Raw genomic sequence first — 20244 nt, 5'->3', positions numbered from 1 at the left:
ACATAAGTTTATGTTCAAAACCATAAAAGGAAGTGAGAAGGAAGCACGTGTGTTTCACTCCTTTGTCAAATTTCCTACAAGAGAAATTTCCCTCAAGAGTTTCTTGACATACTGTTTTTGTTTGTTTCTTGTGATGTTTCAAATTTTTACTGGAAAGCAGTCAAGAATGCAAGCACAAATGGTGAGCTTATGTTTTATCTGTTTCTCTGCAGACAGGTAAAGGAAATAGATTCAATTTATACATCTTTGTATGAACTTGATTCATAGCTGAAAGTCTAAGGACCTTCCTTTATAAACAGACTAGCTGGAAGCTTGGGAGAACAAAATAAATTGGGCATTTAGATAGACTAGATCAGGAAAGAAAGGAAGGAAGAAAGACAAAATCAAAGTTCAAAGTCAATCTACTAATAGTTTTTAAAGATTTCGTAATTTTAATAGCTAAAAAGGTGATTTGTATGTAACATTTTGAGTTGTAATCTCTCTGCTTTTGTTTTATCCCATAGCAGAGAAATAATTAAAAGCCACACGGTTTTAGATATGTAATTGTTTATGTAGGAATGTGCTATTGACTATGCTGGGTACTCACCCGATGACCCAGTAATGTCCATTGCCTTCAGATTTCTGCACTTGATCACGGTCAAAGTCATACGCCCAGCAGTTGGCAAATAGCAAAGGGAAAACATGATTTCGCCCAGGTCTATGCTTTCCTAGATTGGCAATTAGTAATGTTAGCAATTTCAAACAATAAACAATGAAAGCAAAACAACATGGAAGATAAGTGTAAAAAGTTCACATTATTAGAATACTACAAAATTTCAATAATTTCATTGAGGATTCAGATACATTGTAATAAGGTTTTTATGAATGGAGTTAGTAAAAAGAGTATACCCCAGTTGTTCACTTACCATCTGTAATTAGCAGACAATCAGACTGCTGATTCCACCCACTGACCAACTTAGTCTTAAATTTGTCACAAAGAATAAATGACAGTGTGACTTACTCAGAGGCTAAAGTCAAACCTAGTAGGCACCTACTATGAAATGAGTCTTCATTTCCTCCTACCTCTGCATCTAGCCAAGTCAGCACTACTGACAAAATATGTTATCTATTACTGACTCTTTTGGGATCTACTGTGACTGTTCAAGCCACTATCTCCTACCAGCACTGAATGGTGTCTAAAACTCACCTCTCACTCCATGAATTAAGCTTTACATATCAAACTGATTGTTTATGGAATGAAAAGCAAATTTTACACACACACATACACACACACACACACACACCGAGGGGGTGGGGAGATGGGATGATGATAAGCTCCAATGTGGTGCCTGAAAAGTTCTTGATTCACAAACTCTCTTAGTGTGACTGTGAAGAGCTTCCTTCCTGTGTGTCTTCCATTAGACAGCACACTGAAAAGCCCTATGTGTAAACTCACATTGATTGGATCCTACCTCTCTGCTTCATCTCCAATGCACCAGCCCAGTCCTGTTATAAGCACTTCAGCCTCTTTCCCACAAATCAAGTGGCCCTTGCCTCTACTTTTGAAGGTACTGCTTGTTGGAACTTAACCATCTCTCCTGTTCAGTTGTTTGACTTTTTTTCTTTTACTCCTGTCTTTGTCTCTGTGTCTGTCTGTGTTAAAGGTTAATTGCAAAGGTCTTTCCTTCCTTGGTAGTGCTTATTCCCTCCCCACACCCTCTTTAAATGGGAGTATTTCCTTGATCTTTTTCTCAGCATGTTTCTTACTGGTGTACAGGAAGGTTATTAACCTGTCTGTTAGTTTGTATCCTGCCACTTTCCTGAAAGCGTTTAGCTTTCTCAATATTCAGGGTCTCATGCAGAACTACAGCATCTGCAAACAGGAATACTTGGCATTCTTCTCTTCCTGTTTCTGTCTTTCTCTTGTCTTACTGCCCACTAAGACCTAAGGCTTTCAAGCCCAATATTGAATAGGAGAAAAAGTGGACGGCCTTGTCTTGTTTCTGATTTTAGTGGAAATGTTTGGAGATTTTCTTCCCTATTTAGTACAATGGGGCTACAGGTTTGTGGAAACACATAAGATCCCAGATAGTGAAAGCAATTTGGAACAAAAAGAATAATTGAGGAGGTAAAACAATGCTGATTTTAAGTTATGCTACAAGCCAGATCAACATAACAAATACAGCACTGGCACAAACACAAAGTGAGATCAGTGAGTAGAATAAAGGACCCAGATAAAAATACACAGCAACAGTCACATGATGTCAATGATATACAGTGGAAAAGAAGACAGCCTCTTTAACTAATGGTATGCTGAGGAAGAACTGGATATGCACATATAGAAGAATGAAATAAATCCCTGTTTCTTATCCTGTATATGATCAAATCTGAACAAATCAAAGACTGTAAACTCAGAAACTGTTAGAGAAAACAGTGGGGGGAAACCATTTCAAGATATTAGCATTGGGACGATTTTCTGAGTAGAAATCTGGTCACTTGGGAAATAAGGCTAAAAGTGGACAAATGAGACCTCATCATATTAAAACCCTTCAGCACAGCAGAGGAAACAATTAAGTGAAGAGACAGCATGTAAGAATGGGAGAAATCTATGCTACTTACATATCAGATGGGGGATTAATATCTAGAATATACAAAGAAAGCAAAAGCTAAATAATAAAGCAAACAACCCAATCAGTAATTAGGCTGATAAAACAAGCAGATGACTCCCAAAAGATAAGTGGTCAGTACACATATAAAAAAAAACGCTCAACTTCACAAGCTATCAGAGAAATGCAAATTAAGGGCCAAGAAGATAGCTCAGTGGGTCAAGCACTTTCCAGAAAAGCATAAAATTTTGAGTTCAGATCCATAGAACCATGGAAAGCTGAGCATAATGGTACACATTTGTTATCTTAGTCCTCTGACAATGACAAGAGGTGGAGACAGAGCAGTACACCTGTGAATTTACAGGACAGCTATTCTATACACAGAAAAAGACCCTGCCTAAGGTGGAAGGCCAGGACCACCACCCAGGGTTGTCCTCTGATTTCCATACATGCACCACAGCACGTAGGCACCTGCATTAACACATGTAAATGAACACACACACACACACACACACACACACACACACACACACACACACCCTTGATTCTCTGTTCATCCCCAGCCAATGTTGTCAAGGACATAGAGAAATGAGAAGCCTTACTTAATGCTTGTGGGGATGTAAACTAGTCCAGTCACTATAGCAACCACTATGGTGGTTTCTCATAAAATTAAATACGGATCTACCAGAGACCCAGATGTACTACTCCTGGGTATTGGGTATTTACCCTAAACTCTAAGTCAACATATCACAGAGACACTGCACATCAGTGTGTACTTCAGCACTGTTCACAATAGCTAACATACAGAACTAATGCAGGTGTCCAACAACAGAGGAATGTATAACGAAAATGTAGGACATATGCACAGTGGAATTTTTTTAGCCACAAAGAAGATCAAAGTTATGTGATATGTAGGAAAGTAGAGACAACTGAAGATAATCCTATCAAGCAAATTAAACCACTGTCAGAAAGGCAGATATATGTTTTTCTCTCATACATGGTTGCTATATTTCATACAGATATATAAAGCATGACCACACACACACACACACACACACACACACACACACACACACACACACACACACACACTTTCAATTTGAGGAATATTTTGTTGCCAATTGGTCAAGAGCTACAAAGACTGTAAACACTGAGTGAAACAATTTAAATAGAGCATAAGGAATTCAACATATTCAGTATGTAAGGGATGTCTTGCTCATTGATACACTTCGGCAGCGAATTATACACAATCTTCCATATCATAAATGTTGTGTATCTAAAACCTGTAGTCAACATCATGCTATGTGGAGAAAGCTTCAAAGCATTCCCGCTGAGATCAGGAATAAGATAAGAATGTACATGCTCTTCATTCCTACTCAACATAGGGCTTGAAGTCTTATCTGGAACAATAAAATGGGAGGAGGAAATAAAAGGGATACAAATAAGAAGGGATGTCAAAGTACTCCCGTTTGTAGACAACTTGGTTTTTATATATGAGGGACCCTAAGGATTCTATCAAAAAGCTCTAAGAACAACAACAAAAAAACACCTCCAGAAAAGAAAGAATACAAAATAAACACACAAAACCAGTAGCTTTCCTTCATATTAATGACAAGTATATTTAAAAAGAAATCAGTGAAATAATTCCATTCAAAATGCCCATTAAAACAATTAAATATTTGGGGATTAAGACTTCTTGTTGTGGGATGATCTTTTTGAACACTGTAAGAATTTGTCTCTGCCTAAAGCACCTTCTAATTGGTTTAATAAAAAGCTGAATGGTCAATAGCTAGGTATGAAAGGATAGGTGGGACTTATATGCAGAGAGAGGAACTAGGAGGGGGAATCTAGGTGCACAGATTTCGCCCGCAGACTCAACAGCAAGTCAGATGGCAGAATGTAGATTAAAAACTGTGGGTTAGTTAGGTTACAAGAGCTATCTGGAAAAAGCCTGTTTTTTATAATTAATAGCAAGTCTCCATGTCATTATTTGTGGGCTGTTGGTCCAAAGAAAGCCTGATGAAAAAGCTTTCTACAACTTCTATAACAAAACTTTAAGACATTGAAGAAGGAAATTGGGAAAGACACTAAGAAGTGAGAAATTTTTCTTACTCATGGGATGGGAAGAATCAAAACAGTGAAAATGGCCATTCTACCAAAAGCAATCTATATATTCAAAGAAATCACAATCAAGATCCCATGGACATACTACAAACACACACACACACACATACACACACACACACACCTTAAAATATGTATGGATGCAAAAAAGACAAAGGATATTTGCAAAAATAATATTGTAGGAGGCATTACTATGCCTGATTTTAAGTTATATGCACAGAGCCCCAGTAATAAAAGCAGCATGACACTGGCACAAAAAAACACACATAAATCAATGAAATAGACTAGAGGAATCAGGTATGTGTACAAATAATTATGACTACCTGATTTTTTTAAACTAAGAATCCAAAAATATACATTAAAGGACAGATACCATCTTCAATTAATGGTGCTAGAAACCTGGGCATTAATAAGTAGAAGAATGCCACTGAAATCATATTATCTTGCCCCACACAAAACTTAATTCTGTAAATGAATTAAAGATCTCATAAAGTTCAGATACCTCAGAACTGTTAAAGCAGGGAGAACGATATAAATGCTAGGTTCAAAGTGGGCATCCAACCCCCACAATTGGCAGTTCCTCTGGCAATGTCCTAAGTGACAGTCTGGGCTCAGTTCAGGCTGCACTCTCACTGGGTAAACAGAAGGATTGCTGCCTAAACCAGCATGCCTCAGAAACCTTGACAAGTGGGTTTCTGTTTGTCAGGAAAAGCCCTTACTTCCCTTATCTGTCCCCTACAGCCAAATACCTCCAGAATGGGCATCTAGCTCCTTATTAACTCAAACAAGCCTCAAGAGATCAAAGCCCCATGCTAGTTCTCAGGCTGTTCCAGCTATCTTGCCTACCTCCTGCTGCAACATAACCCCTATAACTGTCAAGAATCTCCCCACCATTTTCTATTCTCTCTGTATCCCAAGAGATAGCCCTGGCAGTTTGAATAAAAATTTTCATTTTCCACTCATGGAGGGGTCTAGCCATGAGATCACAGTAGCCTTGCTTGATTGCAATATAAATATAGGTAATGGTTTTCTAAACAGAATTCTAGTAACATGGGAAATAAGACCAATGCTTGACACATGGAAACTCATCAAACCCAAAAGCTTCTCTACAGCAAAGAAAACTGTTAAGGGAATGGATATAATGGGAGAGAATATTTTTCAACCATATATACATGTATATGGTGCTATATATATGATATATGATACATATATATTCCATATATATGATATGTATATGATACAGGATTAGTAACTAGAATATACAAGCAATTCACAAAACTAAATTCAAAGTAAACAACCCAACTGAAAAATGGGATTTTGAACTGAGCAGGAAGTTCTCACTAGTAAAATTACAAATGGTTAGGAAACGCTCAAAAAGTATTTAATTTCTTAACTATCAGGGGAATGCAGACTAAAACGAGCCTAAGATTATATCTCATATAAGGAAAATTATGATAACAAACGTTGGCTTGGACATAAGGAAAGAAGAACTTTATACACTGTTAGTGGGGATGCAAACTACTACAGTCACTTTGGAAATAACCTGGAGGGAGGTTTTTCCCAAAGACTCTAAGTGAATCTGCCACGTGACCCAGCTGTACCAGTACTGGGCATATATCCAAATGACTATATCTCAATACAGAGTTTTTTATTTTAGCACATCCATGCTCATTGCCACTCTATTCACAATCTATAGGAAATGGAATCCATCCAGTAGTCCAGATGAATGGAGAATGGAAATGTGGAAAATATACACAGAGTAATTTTATTCAGCTATAAAGAAAAATGAAACAAAAATTATACTTAATGGGGTAAATTACCCTCAGAAACAAAAACACTTATTTTCTCTCTTCTATTCAGTTCCTAGACCTGACTTTCTAATTGTGGATGTTCAATTTGGAGTTCCTCTCAAAACCAGGACACTAGAATATAGATGAACAGTCTAGACGTGTCTTGCCTTAAAGGAAGTGGGTGGTAGCACATAGATTAAATAACACATAGATAAATGAAGGAGAGGAGATGGTAACTTGGATGCACAAAGATGCAAACAGGGAGAGGACTGGGCAGATGAGAATGTAGGGTAATGAAGTAAGGGGTAATTAAAATAAAATGAGTATTAAAAATGAATAACCATGATCAGGTACATACAGGGTGGTATGGCAGGAAGGTGTTGTGAAGACTGTTCAGGAAGAAAAATCAAGAACTGTCTTATCCAGCTCTAAACCCCGGAAGCCACAATTAAAAGATATGCCCTTAGGTGACATAGTGGCATAAAGTCATGGGGATAATCAACATAATTTTAAAAATTAAATTTAAAGCCTACTGTACTGTAGTCCCTGGCTGGGGAGGCTGTAGTCCCAAGGGGAGAACTTACTACTACTATTTTGTTTAAAGAATGTAATATAAGAGTCTAGAGGCACTCTACTTGTCTCTGTGCCTTAGAGTAGTGTGGTTCTTGTCCCTCATCAGAGAAACTTCTTATTGTAGTGGACAGAGGTTATTAACTTGACTCATATGGAATTAACTAAAATTTAAGCAGCTGGATACACCTATGTAGGGAGTTTTCTTAACTGAATTACTTGAAGAGGGAAGACCCATCCTAAATCTATATCTTTTGAGGTAGGAAAATCCACCTTTAATCTGGACCACACTTCTGGTGGCAGCCTATACAGAGGACATGCAGGATGGAAGCTCTTGCTCTTTGCCAGCTTGCCATCACTATCTCTGGCAGGTTCATTTCTTCATTGGTATTAGAGCCTTCTTTGGGAGTCTGAAGACCACCTGGGAAATTCACCCCAGTGAACTGAACAACTGCTTTCCACTGGGAGACAGCTATTGTTGAAATCGGAGGAGTCTTTCCATTCATTCAGACGTCCTGGCGTCTGTTGGATACTGGTTCAGAACTGACACAGACTCCCCTGGTCTTCAGACTTCCCTTTGGGAAGAAATTTATGGATAGATCCCTCCAAATGAGTGAAGAACATGAAGATTCTTGTGTCCTATGTAAATGCTCATCAAAAGGTGATGCCAGCTGAGGAGGAGTTCAGTAATCAAGTAGATAGGATGACCTGTTCTGTGGACAGTCAGAGTCTTTTGCTAGCCAGCCCTATCATTGCGTAACAAACCTGTGAACAAAGTGACCATGGTGGCAGAGATGGGGTTATACATGGACTTGACAACATTGACTGCTACTCACCAAGGCTAACCTGGTTACAGCTGCTGCTGAGTGCCAGACAGGCCAACAGTAGAGACCAACACTGAGGCTCTGATACCTTCCCCAGGGTGACCACCCAGTGACTTGGTGGCAGGTTGACTCCACTGGACCCTTTCCTCTGTGGAAAGGACAATGCTTTGTCCTTACTAGAGTAGATACTTATTCTGGTTATGGATTTGCCTTCTCCCCAAACTACCATTTGTGGATTCAGAGAATGTATTATCCATTGTCATGGTATTCTACACAGTATTGCTTCTGATCAAGGAACTCACTTCTCAGCCAAAGAAGTGTGACAGTAGGCCCATGATCACAGAATCCACTGGTATTATCATATTCTCTATCATCTTAAAGTAGATGGCCTGATACAACAATGGAGTGGCCTTTTGAAGTTATAGTTACAGGGTCAATTACTTACCAGAAGCATATGCTTTGAATCAGCACCTATGTATGGTATGTTATTCCTTTCATCATACAATCTATTAATTTTTCTACCTATTGGCCAATGAATCTCATCTTCCAAAGATTCTTTTCATGGTTTCACAAACAATATGATTTGGCTAACTGTTATTGACAGGTAAACACAGATGTGAAACTGGTGAGTTGGTCAAACCACCCAGTGGAGGATGCAGAAAGCAAAACACACAATCAATGTGCATCTTCTAGAGGCTCTGAGCCACTACCTAGTGACCCTCATGTCTATGTCATAAGGTTCTCCATATGGTGGGGCATTTTCAGGGTAAATGAATGAATGGAGTTGTAAAAACCAATGCGGTGCATACTCACAATAATGTCACAGAAGTTGAATTCCCCAAGAAAGGGTGTTTTTCATTCAAGGAGCAGAGATATGCGTGAATAAAAGGTAACAATTATCTAAGAGACAATCATGGCCACAGCCATGAGAGATGACTCTAATGAGGGGAACAGCCGTATGACCTTAAGCAAGGTCTCACACGTATGTGACATAAAGCAGCCCTGTGTATGCAGCTGCAGTGTTCTGAGCTGTAGTGTGCCCTAACTGAGCACAGTGCCCCGGCACTCCTATGTTGCTAGCCCACTGCAATATGTAGGTGGAATTCCAATTACTGTCTCTTCTTAGTCTCCCCAGTACCACTGTGACTTATAAAGCCCCATTTAAGCCCTACAATGTGGTGCACAGTAAGTAACCCTGGGTCAAGCTGAAAGGGCTTTAAACATTCAGCATAAATACAGAAAATGTACATTAGAGTTCTCCTCCCTGAGGAGACTAAAACTGCTTGTTGAATACTTACTATTATTATTTTAGAGAAAACTTTAACAAGAATGCTTATCTGCCATGCCAATCTACAACAGGTGAAAACTCACTTGAAATCTAAAGAGACATCAATAGCAGAAATAAAAAATAGCTATCAAGAAATAAAAAGGTACCTATAAAGACACAATGTAGATAAAAAGAAGCAAATATTTTAAAAAACAATAGTATAGAGTGATTTTGAATGTGGTAACAAATAAGGGAAAATAGCTCTAAATACACAGCAATTTATATCCTTAGCATTTTATTAGAAGTATAAACAAAAGTGAACACTAAATGATGACCTGTGTCATGAAGAGAAGGAAGTGTATTTTGTATATTTTACTTAAGTAGGGAATTATGCACTATTGCTGTGGTTAGTTTTCTGTAAAGTGCTTGAAATGAGGCTGGCTTCTGAGGGGCACCTGAAAATTCCCTCATGGTTATTACTTTCTGCAGTATTGTGTAAGAGTTCCCTTCTTAGCCCTTTGGAAACTCTTGTATCTCTGGGAAGAAAACTATTTGAAAACCTATTGGAAAGTCTAATACTTGACATTCCATAAATTTTCTTTTAAGGAATATCTTTAACTCATTTAGTTCATGCACACACTAACTTAGTTAAGTGTACTCTGTGACAATACTCTTAGGTACATTGTTGGAAAATGACGACTATTAAGGAAGATAACAACGAAGCTGATGTACACTACGAATATTCATTACTCTTATTGGCTAATAAGGAACTGACTGGCCTATAGCAGGGCAGGAGGAGATTAAGGAGAAAATCCAGACTAAGAGGATGCTGGGAGGAAGAATGGCAGCGTCATAGGAGTGAGAAGAGTCACCAGCCAGATGCAGAGGAACGGGAGATAAATGTGCTATGCCAATAAAGGTATCACCACATGGCAGAGTGTAAATAAGGAATATGGGTTAATTTGAAATGTAAGAGCTAGTTAGTAATAAGCCTGAGTCATTGGCTAAGCATTTATAATTTATTGTATGACATTGTGTGGTAATTTGGAATTGGACTAGTAGGACAGTCCAAAACTACCTACATGAGGCTGATGAAAGTGTTTGCATACTTAATTTTTTTTGTCTTGGCTGTAACATCATTTTATATGGGTTTAATGAATTAAAGTGATGAGGTTTCATGAAGAATAGAAAGTATAATATAATATATACATATATATGTAATTGTATATATGAGTACCATGATAAGTATTCAAAAACAAGAATGAGTAGTATGTATGGGAAAAAGAGATGTCGTGGTGTTCACTGAGGCTTAGGATCCAAAGGTGTTAGTGCACTGGAAGAGCAGAAGCCTGGCAAGGTAGAAAGGACTGAGTCAGAAACGATGGAGACGAAACTATAAATCTTCAGGACCAGTGAGATGAGCCAATTACAATAGTGATTGCCATCTGAGGAAGAAGACCTGTGTTCCATCCCCAACACTAGAACATCCATACAAAAGCTGGGTGGGGCAGTGCACACCTGTAATCCCAGTTCTATCGAAGTAAAGCCATGGGCATCTCTGGAGCTCATTGACCAGGCGGTTTTGCCAAACTGCTGATCTCTAGCTCCAGCAAGTCACACTGTCCCAAAAACCTGGTGGAGAATGATTGAAGAAGACAGCCCACCTCAGACTTTACATGCATGCTAACACACATGCAAATCTAGCTACACGCATGTATGGATATGTACACAGACACCAACAAAAACTGTACATCTTCCATGTATTAATCCCCAAACATAAAAGCAAAAAGCTTGACCTCCTTAAAGTTGGGCTTAATCGAAGTAAAATGGGAGTGACTTTTACCTTACAGGGTCACACAAGCACTTTATGACATCAGATACACAGAATGCAATAACGATAGCAATACTATTTGCAATCCATGTTTATCTTTTGTGACCTAGGTTTGGAGGGAGAGAAGAGGGAAATCAAGTGAAATAGGAATGGGGGTGTTTGCTGAGGAAAAGTCTCTGAATTCAAGGATATATTGGGAAGTAGACTAATGAAGACTTATTGAAAAAAAAAACCTCAAAAAGCCACTGGTTTCTATGGTTACAGCAGTCATCACGTCTACTTAGCACCCTAAATGTAGCCTGCCTTCCACATTTCCTTGAGGGTAAGAAAACAGATGGTTTTCTGTAGTATATACTGCTAAAAGCAAGATGTGCTACTAAGTAGCTTAAGTGATCTCCTTTATCAAATTGCTAGTCTTTTGTCCACCTCCAAGGAATTCACAGTGAAAATCAGAATGGTGTACTGGATTCAAAGACCTATAAAATTTTGGTATGTTTTTCTCGACACAAATCATGGAATTTAATCTTCAGCAATCCACCTACCCTTACTTAGCCTCTCTGTCCTTGGTATATTATTAAGGTGTTCAATAAGGTGAAATAATTTGTTTTCCAGCTCAATGTGTTTAACTGTAAGCACTAGTAAAATTGAGGCATTGGAAGATATCTAGTTGAAGCAAGCTCTGAACATTTCAACCTGGGGCTGGAGAAATGGCTCAGCAGGTAAGAACTGGTTGCTCTTCCAGAGGACCAGGGTTTAATTCCCAGCACCTGCAACTCCAGTCTCAAAAGATTTCACATCCTGTTCTGATCCACCACAGATACCAGGCACACACACACTGTGCACAGACTTACATGCAGGCAAAAAACCTGCACACATAAAATAAATATACTAAAATAAAAATAATTAATGTCAGAACAACAGTTTCAGGCTAGTTTGCTATAGCAGGTGGAGAGTCAGAAAAAGCCCACAAAGGATCAATTGGTATTAACAAGCTCAAAGAGAAGAAAAAGTGGTCACAAAACAAAGCTATCACTTCAATTGCTATAAAATGTGCTGGAGGTGGGAATTCTCACATCAGTCAGCATCTAGGTTCATTTAAGTGAAGACTAATGAGGAAAGCCATAAAGGTTAATAGCTGTACAGTGTTATTTATATTGTGCTTGTATAATTAGGATGCCTGGAAGGAATAAGGACATTCTAAAGAGATCTGGTGTCCCTCATACTAACAACTGGAACTATTGAAACAAGGCACCCAGGGACTTGGAATTTCTCTCCAAGAAATCTAATGCTGGGAAAAAGGAAAAGGCAGAATCCTGGTTCCTTCCAGAGAGAGGAAGCTTACCTCCTGCAAGGAAATGGTACACTCTACCTTGCCCGGCAGGGGAGACTGATTGGGTCAAAGTTGGGCAGAACCAAGACTGCTTAGTTATGCATATCTCTCTTCCTTCAATTTAAAATTTACCATCATGTCAGAATCCTGAAGATGGAGTTGGCAAAGTGGGGGAAGATGGTGTCACTGAATTTTTTTTTATTCCTTTCCCCAGTCTGGCCACTTTGAATCTGCCTTTACTTCTTTTTTACTATTTCCTGTTTGCTTAGTTGGTTTACCAAGTATAGCTGGCCGAACATAGCTTATTGGGGCTATCCAGTTTCATTCAGGCTCTGACCTTCAACAACTCCAGTATCACTTGGTTCTGCTAAAACCCTCAAAGGAATCTGGTGTGTTTCTTACAGAGATCTTACAACATAAAGTCCACACTTCACGACACACACAGGCCCCTAAAAGTTTGTTTTATTATTATTATCATCATGAATTTCTTATTTTCCTCTCACAGTTCCCAAACTCTGATTCCAACTGTATCAAATACCTTATCAATCTTTAAAGATTAGTTCATCCATCACCATGCTCACATTTAGTGAGCATACCCCCAAACATCAGGCACCTGGCTGGTCATGGAGACACTAGCGATCAAGATAAATGCTGTCTCCTATGGTTCTTACAGCTGATTCTGAACGAGTATCTTGACCTTTCAAAATGTCACACAATTAATTAGGGGACAACACAGAATAAAAACGCAGGTCTTTATCATCTTAAAGCATCTTAGGGATTTGGGGGGTTTTTAAATATTAGAACAATGATTAAATAAAAGCCTACCTAATTCTTTGCAATGTTTCTAATTTTCAAGGGAGGGTGACAAATAATCTGAGGAAAAGTGAAGTAAGTGGCTTGCAGCAGTGAAAGCATCCCAGGAGGCTCTGGCATTGGAGGATGGACAAGGACCAGGTCATGCGGGAAGCATTTCCAGGGCAATTCAAATTGTCATTCAATACCATTTGAATGGCATTGATAACATTGGCTGTATGCCTGCTCTTTGGAGGACCTAAGGAACGTGGATTTTCTGGGTTCTGGTGTTGTTTGCTTGTTTTCCTGTTTTGTGAGACAGGGCCTCATTCTGTTTTCTATATATCAAAAGATGTCTTTGAACTACTGATCCTTCTGTCTTTATTTCTCAGAGATTACAGGTATGTGCCACCACTCTCAGTTAGAAGATGCTGGAAATTAAATTTTGGGCTATGGGCACACAAAGCAAACACCCAGCCAACTGAGTCTTATCTCAAGTTTAATTTTCTCTGCTGTCAGGGTGAGTTCCAGTTTTCATGACTAATAGAAATTAGCGGGATGGAGGAATTTTTGCTAACCTGTGGCCAGTGCCAGTAATACTGTCTACCGTTCTCCTGGTTGAATGATGAGACAAACACCTCAGTCACCAACCTTTCATATTTGGACTTAAAAGGAAATTGGAGTTTGGTCATTTTGAAAATTGTATCAGTGAACATACAATCTCATAGTTAAAGTCTAGAAGAAAATTCATTAATTTTAAAAATGGAATCACTCTGACCCTGTGATAGATGTAGTAAACTGAAGGTAAAATGAAGAATATAGTGCCAGAAATGGGAAAATTCATTTTAAAAGATTTAAGTACTCAAAGACATTTAATAATAAAAGGCAAAATGTATTTATTTATATTCAGTTGGAAGATCAGTTCAGCACTCCAATGGCTGATACCAGGAACAAGATATTCCTTTTATTTTTCAAGTCAAGGTCAACTCTTTTACATAACACTTGCAAATAATACTTGGCAAATACTGAGTTGGAAAATAAATGTCAAGATAAAGTGATAAATATATCAAGACAATGCTTTGGTAAAAAGTAAAATTGTCAGACTTTAGAATTAGCAAATCAAGTTAATAATCTAACCTGAGAGCAATTCCCTAATTCCTGGTTTGTAATTCTGTGGCAGACACACAGCCTTATAATAGTGAAAAAAGTTACATTTTTAAAAACAAAATTTATGCTTCATTGAAGTGCATAACAAGAAAATGGCTAAGTAAATGGGCAACATATTGAGATATCGTGTATTATGTAGTCAACATGCACTCATGCATATACACACACATAGTTTAAAAACTTAAAATAATTAAGATCACGACTGAAACAAATTAGCATGGAACCAAATGAGTGAGAAAGTAAAAATTCAGTGTAAAAATTCACAATTACTTTAATGTATTCAGAGCAGAAATAGGAAATCAAGTAATACCCCAAACATTTATTTAATTAGTAGTATTGTTAATTGCTTTGCTTCTATTATGGTTTTACTGCTTTTAAAATTTTCAATGCTATAGTCGGTGTTATTATGTAACTGGTTGGTATTATTATGTAACACGTCGTGAAAAAATAATCCTAATATGGAGAATTATCTTTTGATCCTTTAGAATCCCATGTACTGTAACTATGTGCATTCCATGGAAGAGTCTAAAGTCATGGGCTTTTTCAGATCAAACCACATTGCATCAGTGTACATCTCAGGTTTGACCTGTGAAACAAAATCACTTTCGATAATGAAATTCAGCATCATCTATGGAGAAACTGGTACTGGGAATAGGTTATACATAAGTATTTTGTGAAAAAAAATGTCTTACAATTTGGAGTAACCTGTAAAAGCTGCTTTGCTTTTATACTTGCATATGTTTCCTATGCTGTATTAGGTACCCAAGTTATATTGCTATATAATCAAATAACACCTTTGCAGGAACTTGGGGTTTAAATTCTACAGCTTTATAGAGTTTACTCTAATAATATGGGCAATGGTTTGTCTTTAATATCACCAGAAGTCAAAAAGAAGTTGACAGATTTATTGCTTACCATGGTTGCACAGTGGATATCTTTCCATACTGTGGCTTCCCTGGAGAGATCAGAGACTTCAAATAAATTATCAAGAATAACTTCCCCAATCATGTCGTGTCTGGAAAATCTGTCAAAATCATATATGCTAAAGTGTAGTTTCCGGTTGCTTAGCTGATCATAGGCCACTGGGAACTGAAATATCTCATCAAACAGAGGGTTTAATGTCTTCCTGTGGACGCGCGTCTGAAATTTCTTTTTCCTGTCTGGAAGAAGATAGATCTTCACATAAGGATCAGAAGTCCCTGTAAAATCTTTAGCTGGGAGATCTAAAGCTTTGATAATATTAACAACGAGGAGTTCATTTTCATAATCATACTGGAGCGTAAAGTTAAGTTTCCCACAGGTTTTGACATCATCTTTTCTGTTGCCCTCGGAGTCAACTGATTTCTGCTTATAGAGCTCTGGTTTGATCCTCCCGATGCTGGTCCTTGTTTCTCCTCTTTGTAAAACAGATTCAGTGCCCATGCTAAAGTCAACACTGGAGACGTTCATTTGCCTTGGTAGGTGTCTCCTGAAGGAGTTGTGGCTGTACACACACAGACACATACACAAAATCATTCTGGTTAGTCGTTTCTGATGGTGGTTATAAAGTGGCATATATACCCTCCCCACCAGACAGGATCAGGAAAAAATGTTATTGTCCATGTGTAGGATTATTATACCTGTGTCTGTGTGAATTCTGTCCCATATTCACATGATACAAGGAGCTATTTTGAAAGGTCAGAAAGACGGTAGTCAAAGAAAAGTCTAAAATCTGATAGATAATTGAAAACACACAGATGTATACATTTTATAAGAGGTTTTGCTTTTTTCACTCATAAGCACATTATTAAACACCATTGTGAAGAAACAGAATTCTCTACAGTGTTCTATCTCATAAACACTATGCATGTCTTCCTTCATCACTCACATCTAGACTGAAGAAAGGTATTCACTTGGTCTACTTCTTTACATTTAGAAATTTAAATTTCATGTTTCAGTAACTCCTCTACTAAAACAAAACCCTATAAAACATATTCTTACATGCCAATTATTTCTCATCTTTAAGATAGCTAGATGATTATTTACTTTAAAATTAGTAGAGTTGTGACAACCCAAGTGAGTGTACTTCCCTTGTTTAACTTGTAATGGACTACAAAACTTTAAGGACAAAATAAGTGAACAATTTTAATGGGGCAAAAATGAGTCTTAAAATTATAACTGAATATGTCATATAAGTGTAAATTGAATTGAGATTCATTTCCCTTATACATCCTTCATGATTTTTATCTAGCATGAGCTATGCCTGTCCATGAGTCTCTTGTAGGCTCCATTCCAGGTCTTTTGTTCATTTCTCTTTCTGTCCTAAAATTACAGTTTTGGACTGTGATTTCTGGTTGAGTTAGACAACCCTCAGATATGTCCTAGCTATGTAAGATTCTACCCCCATGCCGCTAAATCCCCAAGATTTCAAAACTGATGTCCTAAGAACCCTCCCCCAAATTCAAGCAAATTCATTATTTTCTTCTTTTTGCTGCCAGAGCAATTCCTCTTCTACAATCTCTAGCAGTACTAAATAATGTGTTGTATTCAGTAATCATAAAAATACTGAAAAATATTCACATATGCCTTATATAGCATTTTCACATAAACATATATACATATATAAAACACACAATATAATATATAAACTTCAAAGCATACTTGGTTTAATAAGGTATAATTTTAGAAGTTTTTTCCATTTCTTTAAATAGCTATCTAAAACTGAAATGGCATAAGGACACTGAATTTGTAAGTCAAATTATGATTCCAAGGTGTAAAAAATTCTATTAAGTATATTATTAAAATATATTTTGTAATATGTCTATATATTCAATATATATTGAAAGCAGCAACATAAATATAATTTATGCTAATAAATAATGACTGTTAAAATTTGACCACAATTGAAAAATTGTTTTTATACAAAGACACATACGCTGGGCGGTGGTGGCGCACGACTTTAATCCCAGCACTCAGGAGGCAGAGGCAGGCGGATCTCTGTGAGTTCGAGGCCGGGCTGGACCGATAGCCTCCAAAACAATACAGAGAAACCCTGTCTCGTAAAAACCAAAAAAAAAAAAAAAAAAAAAGAAACATACTAGAAATCTTAGGTCAGATAAAAATTAGCTATTAATTAAAAATATAGTTACTTTAAGACTCAGTACTTAAGTTTCTGTAACTGAGTATATAAATATACATATGAAAGTCTTTATTAGGCTTGACTGTAAACCTTGAAGCAATCTGTCTCCTTAGACCTATCCCATTATAATTCATTAGATGTTCCATGTAATGAATATTGACCCTAAACTTAACCCAAAATAAAAGATCAGAAGCCTGAATTATATTCAGAGAATAGCCAGAGAGAATTTATGAAATAGCAGGAAAAAGTTCCCATAGGCTCCATTGTTGTTATGAACCATAAAAGTGGCCCACTATAATCCAATTTGCAAATCAAGTCCGGGGTGCTTATCACTACATAATGGGTAGCCCTTAGCTCCTTGAGAAGGTTCATTAAGCAACAGTATTCCTATTGAAATCATTTTCACTTGTCCAACAATTGTGATTTGTATAGACAGAATCTGAGAGAAGTTAATTATTGAATGTCATAAGCTTATTTCATAATTTCAAAGACTTTCAAATATCATAATTTAATTCTCTGTCCTTTCAGAAACTTAGAAATTTCTTCTTTATTCCTCTGACCATAATGTGCATGGTTGTAAAGCTACTCATTGGATTCACATCTACAGGGTCCCTTCTAATGGAACAAAAACTGTAGTGTCACTTTTGTACCAGTCACAGTGTCCTAATTACATGGTAAACGGTGAACAATCTAAGTCAGTTCAGCTGACTTAGTAGGTTAACAAATGTGTTCAATGATACAGTGTTGAACTATCACCATTTACAACATACAGCATCTCCCTCTTCCATCTTTTCTCTTCTGGAATGACAGTGATTAGCAAATTTTCAAACAATGAAAATGTGAACTGCTGAACTCTTAACGCTCAAACTTCTGGAGGCCCATGCAAACACTCTGGGAGAAGTTCTGGACTGTAAAGACTACAACTGGGCCTCAGTTATCTTTATTTAAAAAGGCTAACTGTACAACTGAGTGTATAAATGCTTTCTATTTTTTACAGTTTATTGTTTGTTAGAAACCTGCCCTAGCCTTTTCATGTGGTTACTGATGCTTTATCTACATCTCTTCTTCTACTGCATCTTGGTTTGGAATACTCCATAGCTCTTGTCCCCCATTACCACAGTTATGCAGTTCAGAAATAAAATAGCTCACTGATTTGTCAGCTGAGCACTTCTTCATGACAATCACCTGTTATTAGCCCTGTATTGTTACTCAAATCATTCCCTTGAAACTCTACATTATTTTAGTCTCCTGGTTCCATATCATTTTGGACACTTCTATTATGATTGACACCATATACTTGTTTCTTCTTGAGCATACCATCAGCACAGTCATAGGAGAAAGCTTCCCCAAACTAAGAAAAATATACACACACAGATAGAAGAAGCACACAAAACACAGAGTAGACAAGACCAGAAAAGGGAATCTTTGTGGCCTATCATAGTTAAAACACTATGTATGCAGAACAAAAGATATGTGTATTGAAAGATGCAAGTTATATATAAAGGAAAACTCATCAGAATAGCAGAGGATTTTTCAATAGAAACTTTAAATGCAAGAAGAGCCTGGAGCACGGCATTCCAAGACCTGAAAGACCATGATGGTCAAGCTTGATGAATGTATCGAACAAAATTATCCCTCATAGTTAAAGGAGAAAGAAAAGCTTTCCATGATGTTAACAGCTTGAAAACTATTTAGATACAACAAGCGAAACCTAAAGATGACACAGGAAGCAATATTTCAGGCTGAAAAGAGGAATGAACACAACAGAGACCATGGAAAAAATATGAAGCCATAATTACTAAAACATGAAGAACCACTGAGAACAAACAGCAACACCAAAAATCAATGATATGATGGCTGCAATTAACACACACACACACGCACACACACACACACACTTCAACAATAACTTTAAATACTAGTTGTCTCAATTCTCCTATCAAAAAACACAGGTCATATATTACAGAGCCATAGTAACAAAACAATATGTTACTGGCACCAAAACAGACACATAGACCAATGGAACGAAATTGAAGACTTAAACATAAGTACAGGTAACCTCAACCACTTAATATTTGACAAAGATCCCAAAAAACATAAGATGAAAGAAAAGATTACATCTTCAACAAATTGTATTAGGGAAACTGGATGTTCACATGCAGAAGAATGAAATTACAGTCTTAGCTATCAACTTGTACAAAAACTAGCTGTAAATTAATCAAAGACTTACATGCTAAACCAGAAACACTGAAACTTCTAGAAGAAGACACAGGCAGTACCCTAATGATAAAGGCGTAGGAAAGGACATTATGACCAGGACTCTATTTGCCCAAGGAGTAAGGCTCCTGGGACTTACCCAGTCCCAGGAAGACAAACACTGCGTGTTCTGAGGCACCTCACTCCAGATCTTCAGATGTGAGTACATATCCTGTAATTATCTACAAAAACCAGGAAAATAAAAAGGGACCATTTCCAGGGTGGAGGTGCAATAGGAAGGGGAACTACCAGAGTAGTGATCTGTAGGGAGAGATGGGAAAACTGGTGGATCTCTAATTAGGGAGGAGGAGGAAGATAACTGTAAAGATGGAGGAGGAAAAATCAAAGTAAGGATGTCTGAAAAAGTCATAAAGAGTAATACAATTATTACCTACATAAAGACACTTACAATAAATGTAAGTAAGCCAGTGCATCATACTTTAAATTACATTTTCTAAGAGCCAAAGGCTATCTAACAAAAACCTCGACACAAGTCATAAGAAGCCCTCTTTTGAAGTCAGCGTAGTCCAAAAGACTCCCCAAACAGTAAAGACTATTGTTATTGCCTTTGGTTGTTGCCCTGTGATGGA

The 20244-nt window shown here is 37.4% G+C and overlaps 1 protein-coding gene across 1 annotated transcript in view; it reads right to left on the bottom strand.

Annotated features, from left to right (window-relative positions):
- Positions 1 to 20244, bottom strand: part of Syt10 (synaptotagmin 10) — a 60158-nt gene that overhangs the window by 13592 nt on the left and 26322 nt on the right. Inside the window, exons 3-4 of the mRNA XM_005067116.4 lie at positions 15196 to 15763; positions 587 to 707 (exon numbers count right to left, since the gene is read on the bottom strand). Of these exons, the coding sequence (XP_005067173.1) occupies positions 587 to 707; positions 15196 to 15763 (689 nt within the window). The remainder of the gene's footprint in view (positions 1 to 586; positions 708 to 15195; positions 15764 to 20244) is intronic.

This window comes from Mesocricetus auratus, unplaced genomic scaffold, assembly GCF_017639785.1.
Source record: "Mesocricetus auratus isolate SY011 unplaced genomic scaffold, BCM_Maur_2.0 Super-Scaffold_100010, whole genome shotgun sequence".
NCBI classification, from domain to species: Eukaryota; Metazoa; Chordata; class Mammalia; order Rodentia; family Cricetidae; genus Mesocricetus; species Mesocricetus auratus.
The sequence above is the reverse complement of the archived record's forward strand: the minus strand, read 5'-3'. Positions and strand labels throughout refer to the sequence as shown.